Source organism: Ochotona princeps, chromosome 6 (genome assembly GCF_030435755.1).
Source record: "Ochotona princeps isolate mOchPri1 chromosome 6, mOchPri1.hap1, whole genome shotgun sequence".
In the NCBI taxonomy this organism is placed as follows: domain Eukaryota; kingdom Metazoa; phylum Chordata; class Mammalia; order Lagomorpha; family Ochotonidae; genus Ochotona; species Ochotona princeps.
In genome coordinates this window covers 5,604,107-5,617,137 of record NC_080837.1, presented here as the reverse complement: position 1 = coordinate 5,617,137, position 13,031 = coordinate 5,604,107, and the positions used below count along the sequence as shown (strand labels likewise).

Genomic DNA, 13,031 nt, shown 5'->3' with positions numbered 1-13,031 from the left:
CAACACCTGTGGGCCATACATAATTATCAACTTAAAAACGAGCCTGCTGTAGATTCACTGGGTTCTGAGTGGCACTGGCAGCTGCATTGGCAGGGCCAAGCCAAATGATTTCGTGGGGGCTTCTATGACCCACAGGCTGACACTCCTCACTCCTGCACGAAGCTAAACAAACAGCCCCAAGTTCATTTTTGACTAGGATACGATCATGTCACAGGGGTTTATTGGGTCATGACCCTACCCTGCAGGTGGGGGGTGTTATTAGGAATAACAGAACGTTCTGGCGTATCTCTGTGGGGTTTTTCTCCTCAAGGCCCATGGGCAGAACCAGTGACTTTGCCCCAGTTTGCCCTGAGATGCCTTCTCAGAGCTCCTGAAGGTAAACTTCAGCAAAGCATGAGGAGCTCACCGCTGAGGGCTCCCTGTGGTTTCGGGCCAGGCAGCCATCCCTCCTGGGGCCCTGCTCTCTGCAGGGATCTTCATTGCTCTAGGATACCCCCACCCCAGGGAGCTCAGCTCCTCAGTCTCTCCCATTCTCACTAGGGTTTGTATGGGGCCTCTCTTCTCTGCTGGTTCTTGGAGGAGTTCTTCATTCCATTTTCTACTTGTAGTTAGGCCAAAGTAACAAACTTTTTATAAGGCAGAACAGAAACCACAAGTCCTGTGTGCCAGGGCTGTCTTCGTTCTCGAGCACTGCAGCACTCTGGCTTCCCAGCACCTCCCAACGACCTTGCCCCCACCCCTCCTCAGCCACCTTCATGGCTGCAGCTCAGCCCTTTCCTTCGAAACACCCCGAGGTCATCACTCCCTCTTCTCTCGAGCTGACTCCCTTTGTTTTCCAGCTCCAACAACACTCTGATCCTACCTTGACCTATAATTCCAGTCAGTCTTTCTTCTTTCTTTACACGACTTAAACGCCACACTCAGTCACGCTGATCACTCCTCTGTTCCTGCCTCCAGCGTCCTTGCCTCCCCCAACATCACCACCCTAGCTAGGAAAGAGGAACAATTAGGCAGTCTCTCCCAGGCTTCCCATCTCTGCTCTGGTAGTTCAGCATGACTGGAGAAAAACACTCCAGCACTCAGTCCTGGTAACAGGGTTGGACTCTGAGTAAACAGACCTTGATGCTTCCTGGCAATCATACTGAATTCCCCTAGCCTTTTATTACCCGACTCTTTCCTGAACTATAATCTACCCTTTTTCCCCCCTCTCATCAGACTTCCCGTAACTCTTGAACACCCTCACTCTTCCATGTGTTCCAACTAAAACACCTGCCCAAGACCTGCAGCTCCGTGCACATTGTCTCTGTCAACTCAAGGAGGTTAATCTGCTGCCTGGCAGTGCCAGCATCCCATAGGGGTACAAATTTGAGTTCCGGCTGCTCCACTTCCCATCCAGCTCCATGCTAACGTGCTTGCGAGAGAAGCGGAAGACGGCCCAAGTGTTTGGGCCTCTGTCCCCACCTGAGAGACCAGGATGGAATCCCTGGCTCCTACAGCCATTTGGGAGTGAACCAGCAAAAGATCTGCTGCTACCTCTCTCCTTGTAACTCTGCCTTTCAAACAAATAAATCTAAAAAAAAAAAAAAAAAAAAAAAAAAAAAAAAAAAAAAGCAATTCCACCTTCTCTCCAAGAACTGTTTTCACTCTCCACTGGGAGACACATCCTCTAGCTCCTGTCCATTTCTCAGTTCCCCACATAGAGCTAACCCCTTGAGGAGTAGGTGCTGCAGCACAGCACATCAACCCACCCCTTGGGGCACCTGTTTCTCATATCAGAGCGCTGGTCTGAGTCCCAGCCCTTCTGTTTCTGATCAAGCTTCCTACTGAAGAGCCTGATGCTCCAAGTGCCTGGAGCCCTGCCACTGCTGTGGGAGATGTGAATGGAATTCCGGCCTTCGAGCTGGCCCCAGCTGTGGTGGACATCTGGAGAATGAACCAGCAGATGGAAGTTCAATTTCTTTTTTTCTTTTAAGATTTTTTTTGCAATATTTTTATTGCAAAGTCAGATACACAGAGAAGAGGAAAAACAGATAGGAAGAACTTCTATCTGCTGATTCACTCCCCAAGAGGCTGCAATGGCCGAGACTGGACTAATCAGAAGCCAGGAGCCAGGAGCTTCTTCTGGGTCTCCCATGCAGTTGCAGGGTCCCAAGGCTTTGGGCTGTCCTTGACTGCTTTCCCAGGCCACAAGCAGGGAGCTGGATGGGGAAGCAGGGCTACTGGAATACGAACTGGTGTGCATATAGGATCCCCTTGCGTGCAAGGTGAGGACCTCGGCCTCTAGGCTACCGGGCCGGGGCTGGAAGTTCAGTTTGTTAACATCTACCTTTCTCCCTCTCTGTCCCCTTCCCCTAGCCTCAACCAGACACTCTGCCTTTGAAATAAAAGCAACTTTCTAAAGAGCACTCTAGGCACAGAACCCAATACCAGCCTACCCAATTCTACCAGCTTTTCACTGCCACAGTGGAAGGTTTGAGGCAGACCAGCTTTACGTAGAAAGGCTTATTTTGGCTCCCAGTTATGGACACTCACACTCAAGGTTGGGCAACCCTGCTAGTCTAGTCTGGCCTCTGTTGGTGGTGTTCTTGCTGGCAGAGGCCTGAGGTAGTAAGGGACAGCAAGTGCATGTGTCTGTCCAGAGCCACCAGGATTATCATGAGGCATTACCAAGCAAGCAGCAGTGACGGCCCAGGGAACAGGATTCCTATCACCACGTAGAGGAGTTGGAGGGTGCTGGCTCCAGCTCCAGCCCAGGCATTTGGACAGCCAATCAACAGATGAATGTTCTCTTTATCTGTGTGTGTCTGCCTCTCAACAGAGTAAAACTGAAAAGTACAGGAAAGTGAACACAGCCAGGTAGGCTGCATGTACGTCACTCCTCTCAACCACAGGGTCAGGCTTCGCCTCCAGCTCTCCAGGAACCTGGTCATAGGGTCGCCAAAGGTTTCCAAGCAGCTAAGTTCAGTGGTCACTTTTCAGACCTCATGACCTGACCTGCCAGTGTATTTGACAATTCTTTCCCTCGGTGAAACTCTACTCGGGTTCCAAAACCCAGTCTCTGTGCTGCTCTTCTGCCTCACTTACCATTCCTCCTTGGCCGCCTGCTCCCTTCACTCATTTTACAGTGCTCATGACTAATTCCTAGAAATTCTTTCAGCTGCACTCACTCCCACTGGTGAGTCCATCAGTACCAAAGCCGCACATTCCATCTAAAGGCATTACATCACCAGCCCCAACTTCGCCAACTAACATCACACTCCTGTACCAACTACTTAACTGACAGCCCGCTGGAGAACTCCCTCAGGCACCTCACAGCAACTCCTGATCCACCCCGAGAAACTCCTCCACTTGAGGTCCTCCCTGTCTTTATTATTATTATTTTCACAATTTTGTATAGGCTGGGATTCCCCCCCCCAAATTTTGTATGGGGGGATTTCCACTCCCCGTCATTCTTCCCATATTGTTACAACAGTGTAGTCCTTCATAAGGAATCATAATTCCATCAGTCTCTTATTTAAGTGTACTTCCATCAGTCTCTTATTTAAGTGTTGGCCCAATGTCAGACAGTCTAGCATCCCATTGTCTGCACATATCCAACAGTTTCATTGGGAATCCATCTTTCGTTTGGATGCAGGGATGCATGTTCCATTACACCCCATGTCTGTATATGATAGACCCCAGTACTCCATCACTATACATTACCATAAGTGAGAAGCCATGAAACAAGGTCAACAACTGGCATGAGTTAGAACCACCCCCCCACAACAACAACATCAACAGCAAATTATAGTACCATGAAAAAAAATGTGACACTGAGTAACCAACACATGAGTTACAAAAAGGAAACACAGAAGTCTCTTGGAGGTCCTCCCTGTGTTAAAGCAGTTGCTAGGACAAATACTTCTCTCTTAGAATCCAAATCCAATCTGTAGAAAATACTGATGGAGGCTGCTGCTATGTAATAGTGCATTGAGCTACCATCTGCAACACCAGAAGTCCACAATGGAGCCCTACTTCAAGTCATAGCTGCTCCAGTTACAATCCAGCTCCCTGTTAATGTGCCTGGCAAAGCGGCAGAACGGTCCAGGTGCTTGGAAGCTACAACGCACATGAGGGACTTACATGGAATTCCAGGCTCCTGGCTTAGCCTGACACAGACCTGGACACCGCACCCATCTGGGGAGTACATAGGAGGTCTCTTTTCTCAGGGAGTCAGCAATGTTGTGTAGCACGTTGGACAGCTACCTGTGGTGCCAGCACCTCATATAGGCACAGGTTCAAGTTCTGGCTGCTCCAACTTCCAATCCAAGTCCCTACTAATGTGCCTGGGAATGCAAGTGCTTGGGCCCCTACATCTAGGTGGGAGACCCAGAAAGGAGCTCCTAGCTCCTGGCTTCAGATTGGCTCAGCTTCAGCTACCACAGCCATATAGCCAATGAACCAGCCAATGGAAGATCCTTCCTCTGTCTATTCCTCCCTTTTTCAAACAAACAAACAAGTAACTAAATAAATCTTAACCAAAGAAAGAAAGAAATCTATTTCTCTGTGCATATCTCCTCTGTGGCTCTGCCTTTCAAATAAAATATTAGAAAAAGAAAATCTTAGTGGCTCCACATGTGAATATATCTCCACCTGGCCTTAGGATCCTGGAATGAACTACCAAACCTCTCCCCGGGATGGATGAAGTAGACTCTGAGGTGACCAGACCCATCCCTGCCCAGTGCTGCACTTAGCCCCTGCACCTTATTCTCAAAACCTTACATGATGCATTAGAGCACGGCCCTTATCCCCCTAAACCTCCACGTGGAGGCCTCTGAGGCTCTGTGGGACCTGGCCCCACTGCTACACCCCATCTTCTCCCTCCCCACTTCCTCCTCTGCACCCACCAGCCCACCGTCAGCTTCCTCCCTGTTCTCCAATACTTTGCCCGTCCCTCTGGCCGGGACTGCTCAGCTCTGCACAGAGCTGCCGCACACCCCCTGGCTGTTCCTCCAGGCCTCCCCCGGCTGCCGAGCTTCCAGGGCAGTCCTCCCCTCCTGTACGCCTTCTGCTCTTCCTCCACCTGCTCCATCAGCCTCCACCGCGCTTACTGACAGGGCACATCAGCACTCCACAAAGCTCATGGAAAACAGAATTACAAGTTCATTTTGCTGTAAGAACATTTTGAAATCCTCATAATTTTCCCATAAGACACATTCTCATGAAGTTTTTGAAGACCCTTAATATACAGATTTCAATTTTTTTGCACCAAAATCAACATATCTTTTTAAATCTATTTTCCACACACTTTTTGAGGGATCTTCACATCACTTACTAATTTACTATGCTTCCTCACCCAGAACCTGTGCAGGTAACTGTGGCGCAGCAGACAGGAGAAAAAGCTTATCCAGAACTGTCCAGACGCACTTCACAAGAGGAATGCAGAGGAGACTAGACGCAGGTGAGACAAAAACAGAGGCAGAGGGCCTGGTGTGGTAGCCTGGTGGTTAACGTCCTCACCTTGCATGTGCTGGGATCCCATTTAGGCACCAGTTTGTATCCCGGCTGTTCTATTTCCCAACCAGCTCCCTGCTTGTGGCCTGGGAAAGCAGTCAAAGTCGGCCCAAAGCCTTGGGACCCTGCACCAGTGTGGGAGACCCAGAAGACCATGTGGGAGACCCTAGGCTCCTGGCTTCAGATTGCTCAGCACGGCCGCTGCAGCCTCCTGGGGAGTAAATCAGCGGATGGAAGATCTCCCCCTTGTCTCTCCTCCTCTCTGTAGAGCTGAGTTTCCAATAAAAATAAATGTCTTTTAAAATAAAAAGGAAGGAAGGGAGGGAGGAAGGGAGGAAGGAAGGAAGGAAGGAAAAACAGAGGCAGAGGCTGACACTAGTGGCCACAAGCCAAGCAACACTAGGCTGGCCCAAGAAGCCAGCAGAGAAGAAGGGTCTACTTCCTCTCCTGGAGAAAAGAGCCAAGTCCACATTGGCACCTTGACTTCAGCCCACTTCTGTCCTCTGAAACTGCGACAAATTAACTGTGCTGGTTTTTCTAGGAGATTATGATTGCTTATTTGAAATTCAGGGATACAGAGAGTTTCCCACGTGGATGACAGGGAAGCAGTCGGAACTGACATGGGATGCCAGCGCTGTACAATACCAGCCACCTCACTGCTCTGTGATGGTTTGTGGTGGTTTATTACAACAGCCAAAGAAAGCAAATATAAGGCCTACTTCATCCAAACAGAAGTGCAATTTGTGCAAGGACAGGAATTTTTGTTAATTTTGCAGACTGTCATCTTCTTGGAGTCTAAAGTGTTCAGGGACAGAATAAATCATAAAACAACCTTCTTGAATACGGGAACATTATCTGATTATAAAGAGTAAATACTGTAACTTTATTTAGATCAAACAACTATTATTTCTAAAGATAAATATATTATATAGCATAAAAGCATAGAAAGACCCTAGAAGGTTAGACACGTCCACAAAACTCCTAAAAAGAAAGCAGATTTTTTTGTAAAAAATTACATTCTTACAGTAGTTATAAATTAAAATGGATCAAATATTTTACTTTCTTAATCATTCACAGACCGTCACTCTATTGTCATCAGTTAAGTAACAGTTCTATTTCCTAAAAGTAATTAATTGCAATTAAAACATTTTAAATATATTTCTATATGTGTGAAAAAATTACATTAGATTATCAAGAGGAAAAGCCAGCATATTCCTGAGTCTGAACCCAGTAGATTCCATGTGCTTTTAAAGGGAAAAGAAAAATCCAAAGATCCACCAATTTAAGAGTGCCACATAAATACGACGGGAAGCAGGGCACGGCCTCCTCTCTAAATGCCGTGCCAGGCACCTGCAGGCCCAAGGAAAACTGTCTCATAGAGGAAAAACTGCAAATGACAGAAATCAAAACACAGCCTTGAGTGACTCACACAAGGGCACTTCAAAAAGTTAGTGGAATCATGACATTTAAAGCAGCAGTTAACCAGGTGCCAAAAAAAGGGACTGAAACCTATGTGTATAGTGTTTTCATACTGTGTAATTGCCATCGACTTTTTGAAGACCCCAGCACACACAAACGGAAAAATAATGCGCAACCCCAACAGAAAGGACACATCTTTGTAGCTGGCAAAGTAACTCTACCTGCGGCATGCAGCTGATCTGCCAGGTCATACAGCAGCTTAAAGTTCTCTCCGCTCTTCAAGCCCCGACCTCATTTTTAAGAATGGGAACAAAACAAACAAAAAAAAAAAAACAAAAAAAAAAAGAAGTTAATATACTCCTTCCACATAATGTTGCTAAACCTGAATTTTCATATTACACAATTAAGCCTGCCATTATTCTGTAAAACCTTTTCAACTTTCCCTACAAAGCATTCTACACTATTACAACTAGCTACTAGTTAACTAGCACTGTGACCTTTAATGATTTCTCTCACTGGAACAGAACCTCGTGACTGCAGGAGCCCCACCAGCCAGGCCACTGCTGTGTCTGCACTGTTGAACAGAATTGCACAGGCAGCGGAGAATGTCTGGAAGCCGTCCCACCAGACTCCCAGCTTCTCCATGGCTTTCCCACTTCTGTTTCAGCACCCCGTAGTAGGCTGTCACAGAACAGCTATCCAATACACAGTTCAAAGGGAACGCACAGCTCACATACAGCTTCTCAGGACCGAAGGCTAGTGGGAAACTTGCTTTCTCTGATGTTTAATTTGGAAAGACTTTTAAATCACAGCCTTCAGGTTCTCAAAAACGAACAAACAAACAAAACAAAACAAACAACAAAAAAAAACCAGCAGGCCACAAAAAGTCTTTTTGTTGTTTATTTGTTTTCTAACTAAAGAGAGCAGGATGTATAAAAAGAAGCAAGTCTTGGGCAATATTAGCAGTCAGATTCTGAATGTCAAGAAACCTTCCAAGAGTTATCCAGAGTCCTGGACCACTCTGGAAGTCTCCCCACCATTTGAGATGCCATGGGGTCCCCCTGTAATTGAGAAGCCATCCACACTGCCTGGAGCGAGAAGGCTCTCAGGCGGACAACAGTCGCCCGGCAGCAGAGCTGTGGCGGCGAGCTCTGTGCCACGCTCTCCCGGATGCCGGAGACACAGACATGCTCCAAACAGCCAGACGCTGGAGCACGCTCATCACCGCCCTGTCCTCATGGGTCACATGGGAACAATACTTGCAACTTACCCACTTTCCATTTGGAAAAAAACAAGAACAACCGTGCTCCTCTGAGGTAAACACAAAAAAAACTGGCCCAGTACTGGAAGCTTATATGGTTTAAAATCACAATTCCACTTACCACCAGAGACCACCACTTTGGCACCCGTCAGCTCTGGCCGGTCGCTCTTGGTTAGTTTCTGGTCGAGCCACTCGGACACCCCCACCGGTGAGGTACTAGAAGCTGCACACATTGACATACACAATAAAATAATGACTGTCAGTTCAAATTCTATCAAGATAAGACAAACAAGCCCATAATGCCATGAAATGTATGAATTACTGTGACTGTCGCAGTCACTGGATTCCATTTTCTCTGATCATGGGAAGACTGCAGGCGACCATCACAGCCCCTCTCACAAGAGCAGTGGGACTTCAGAGAAGTCACTGATTTACAATAACCCTCGGCAAGGTTCCCCCAGATGCTGTGCAGATGAAAGCTGAACACCTCTGTACAGGGAGTGCACGTTCTCTGCCACAGGCAACAGCACACAACAGAGCAAAATTCTTCAAGTCAACTGAACAGGTGGATCTCCGCGGGTTATCTCCCTCCCATTCCCTTCAAAGCAACGGCCCTGCTAATGTAACATGGAAAAAGCATTGCAAATATATTTTACTAGATTAAATTTTCAAATACTCTACTTTAGAAATTTAATTAAAGGTCACCTTTTATTCTAAATGTAATACCATCTATGAACACAAAACACTAGCAATCAAAAGAACTGGGCCCAGGGCCTGTGGGTGGCACTGTGACACAGCACGCTGAGCTGCCGCCTGTGACAATGGCATCCCATGGCACAGCACTAGGAAAAGCAGCACAGATGGCCCAGCTACTTGGGCCGCTGCCAGCTACAAGGGATATAAACACGGAGCTCCTGGCTCCTGGCTCCAGTCTGGTAAAGTCCTGACCAACATGAGAGAGGACTGGCCGATGGAAGGATCTCTGTGTCTCTCTCCCTCTCTCAATCACTCTGCCTTTCAAAATAAATAAATAAATCTCCCCAAAAAACCTAACAGCAACAAGAAGAAACCCCGAAACTCCAGGCCTGGGCATTTTCCCTGGTACCTCAGAGACTCTCACATCCTATACTATATCAGAGTGCTTGGGTTCAAGACCTGACTCCACTTTTTTTTTCCCCTAAAGATTTGATCACTTATTTGAAAGAGTTACAGAACAAGAGAGGTCAAGAGGCCCTCCTTCCACTGGGTCACTCCCCCAGATGTCCAGAACGGCCAGAGCGGATCTAGGCCAGAGTCAGGAGTCACACAGCTGGGTCTCCCAAGTGGGTGGCAGGAGCCCAAGCACCTGGGCCGGCCTCTGCTTCTTTTTCCTAGGCCATTAGGGAGCTGGACTGGTAGTAGAACATCCTGGACACAAGCCAACCGGCGAATGGGAGGCTGGCACTGCAGGTACCACACCCCGGCCCACTGCGTCCACTTCTGACTCCAGCTTCTACTATGAGCACCCCAGAGGGCAGCTGATAGTGACTTGAGTGCTTGGATACCCGGCACTCACATGGGTCATCTGGATTGAGTTCCTGGCTCCCAGCTTTGGTTTGGCTTAGCCAAGGCTGTTGTGGGCATTTGAGGAGTGAACGAGACACGAGAGCCCTTGGTCTGTCCTTCTGCCTTACAAAAACAAACTCCCTCTCCAAATGCACTCACCGTTTTCTGAACTGGCACTACCTCCACTTGTTGCTGCAGCTTCGAAAGCCGTTCCTCGAACAGAAAACACCTTCACTTTCTCATCACACTTCACCGTACACAAAGCATTTCCTGAAATACATGATTAAGTTTCAATACGCCGTTACAAAGGGCAACAGAACGGGCGTCCCTCTGAGACTCACAACTTACTTCACAAAGGCAAGGCAACAAGTGTCTAGGAAATGGCGATCACTACTTCTACTAAATACTGGGAAAACAGAAATGTAACAGGAAGAAACCCATCAGTGGATACCTGTATAACCCTGCGCTGTCTGTAAAGACAAGATGGGCTCTGGCTCTGGCTCTGTCTTTCTCTCTGTAACTCTGCATTTCAAATGCAAAAAAGAAAAGCAAACAAAAAAAAAGACAGGCACTGACCTGTCTGGAGGCAGATCCAACTAAGGGGTTGTACTCTCCCCCATCAGGGGCATGTACACAGCTTTCTTCTTTGAAAACAGCTCCCCCAAACCCATGAGTTGCTGCAACTGTGACAACTCCACTACCGTCCATGTTACACACAGAGCATATGTGAAAACACGGCAGGACACAAAGAACAAGCTCCAAAGTGTCAACAGTTTTGAAGGACCTGCATTTATTACCAACTTGCAATCAACTTCAGAGTGACCAAACACCTGCCCTGAAACACTGCAGAAGATGAAAGGTCTGATTGGGAACACACACTACCTGAATCAGAAAGAACAAAGAGTCCCACCAGAGACCGGAGTGCTCGATAAAAGATCAATCAACTGAACAGCTATTGAAATGCATTTCTTAATGTACATGAAGTAGGAGAAACAAAGATGATTTAAAATATGGTTTAAAAAACAAGTTTGTCTTTCCAGGTGCTACTGATAAAATATACTGGATCATTAACTTAATTTCTATTGAACACTGGAAACAGTTCTCTGCCAATGGAGCGAGCAAGCAGGAAAGCCCGGGCCGGCCTCGGACAGGAGAGCGCGCAGCGGCCTGCGCTGAGGCTGCCCGCCCTCAGGAGCCCTCGAGAGGGACTACCCGAAACCACTGCATGCTTTGTTTTCAACTCCTGTCCCACCAATGGCTTTCTGCTCTGCAGTAAAACATAACAAGTTGGTTATGGCTACTCACCTGCATAAATAGTCCTCACAAACGTGTCGGGAGACTTGATGGCAATGATGTCAGAAATGGGGGCAACATCAAGCTTGGCCGCTACTCTAGGCAGAAGGTTCTAAGAGCAAAACAAGCAGCGAGTTACACGAATGGGCAGCAATAAACTGTCAACAGTGACATTTTCTGAATGCACGCTCCACAGACATTCTAATTCAAGTCTTCCATATTTCACACGTACCTTTGGAAACACTACAGCTCCAGGCACGGCTTTCTGGACAGCCTCTGAGACTCAGTGCCTACCATTACTCTAAGTACACTAAGGCTTTTCACTTTTACAGTAATAAGCCACCTTAATTCAATACACTGAACTATGAAATATGACACTTGCTTTAATGAATGTTAATTACAAAGTTGTGACAGTTATGGATTACTGAAATTAGATAAGAGGGGAAAAATTAAAAGGAGTAGTAGAATTCTAAAATACTACGAAGAATTAGACTTGTATATATCTTTATTTAACGTGTAAGAAAGAAAAATCTTTGAAGCCGACCTTTCATCTTTTGTTGATATCATGGCGTATAGAAAGACCATGAATGAGCATGAATTAGCCTTGGAGACAATGCTTAGCACCCCCATCAGAGTGTCTGGGGGAAAGGACCAGCTCAGCTCCTGATCCAGCTTCCTGCTAATAAACCCTGGGAAGCTGTGACAACGGCTCCAGGACGTGGGGCCTGCCACCCACCGCCCCTCAGGAGTCCTGTGTACATCCCTGACTGATGGCTCCAGGATGTAGGGCCTGCCGCCCACCACCGCTCAGGAGTCCTGTGTACATCCCTGACTGATGGCTCCAGGATGTGGGGCCTGCCACCCACCGCCCCTCAGGAGTCCTGACTGATGGCTCCAGGACGTGGGGCCTGCTGCCCACCGCCCCTCAGGAGTCCTGACTGATGGCTCCAGGATGTAGGGCCTGCCACCCACCGCCCCTCAGGAGTTCTGACTGATGGCTCCAGGATGTGGGGCCTGCCGCCCACCGCCCCTCAGGAGTCCTGACTGATGGCTCCAGGATGTGGGGCCTGCTGCCCACCGCCCCTCAGGAGTCCTCATGCTGCCCACTGCCAACAGGAGTCCTTGAGCGTATTCCTGACTGGTAGCTTCAGCCTGGCCCAACTTTGCGTAGTCCAGAGCCAGATGCAGCAGACATCTGGGGAATGATGTAGTGGGTGTGACATCACTGTCTGTTTCTGTCTTTCTGCCTTTCAAGTAATTTTTTAAAGAAAATCAAAACTAACCTGAAGAATTGCCTATGTATGATAAATTAACAAGAGCAACAAAAAGACACATAGGTACTTACTTCTGTGTGCAGACAGCATCTGTGGAACAGACCCACGTGCTGCCACCTTTCGTACCAGAAAGGACCCAAGGGAACGGCCTCAGCTCCTTCATTTCACTGAGGGGAGAAGCACTAAGCATCCAGGCTGAAGGCCCACGGCTCCCAGCTCTAGACCGGAAGCGAGTGAGTGCAGGCCGGCCATCATTTCCCTCTGGATTCCAGCTTAGTGGCACCAAAATGTGAAGTATTCCTTTTTATTTCACAAATGGAAAAGCGGACTTCCACACGTCCACACAGCTGACTCTCCAGCACCTGTCAGTGCAGTGGGTGACACTGCCCCTGGGGGCACACTCTCCATGGAATCCTACCCACGGTGGCCTCTGCTTCCACCCTCGATCCCAGCTTGTTGAGGATTCCCATACTGTGGTCTTTTATTATTTTTTTTAATTTATTTGATTTTATTGTAAAGCCAGATACACTGAGAGGAGCAGAGGCAGAGAGGAAAAAAGTCTTCCATCCGATGATTCACTCTCCAAGTGGCCACAATGGCCACAGCTAAGCCAATCCTAAGCCAGGAGCCAGGAGCCCCTTCTGGGTCTCCCACATGGGTGCAGGGTCCCAAGGCTTTGGGCTGTCTTCAACTGCTTTCCCAGGCCACAAGTGGGGAGCTGGATGGGAACCAGGGCCGCTGGAACA

At 47.9% G+C, this 13,031-nt stretch overlaps 1 protein-coding gene across 1 annotated transcript in view; it reads right to left on the bottom strand.

Moving 5' to 3' along the window:
- ETFA (electron transfer flavoprotein subunit alpha) overlaps window positions 1-13,031 on the bottom strand; it is an 80,141-nt gene that overhangs the window by 41,545 nt on the left and 25,565 nt on the right. Inside the window, exons 5-8 of the mRNA XM_058665503.1 lie at window positions 11,024-11,123; window positions 9,878-9,988; window positions 8,295-8,396; window positions 7,134-7,202 (exon numbers count right to left, since the gene is read on the bottom strand). Coding sequence (XP_058521486.1) covers window positions 7,134-7,202; window positions 8,295-8,396; window positions 9,878-9,988; window positions 11,024-11,123 — 382 coding nt within the window. The remainder of the gene's footprint in view (window positions 1-7,133; window positions 7,203-8,294; window positions 8,397-9,877; window positions 9,989-11,023; window positions 11,124-13,031) is intronic.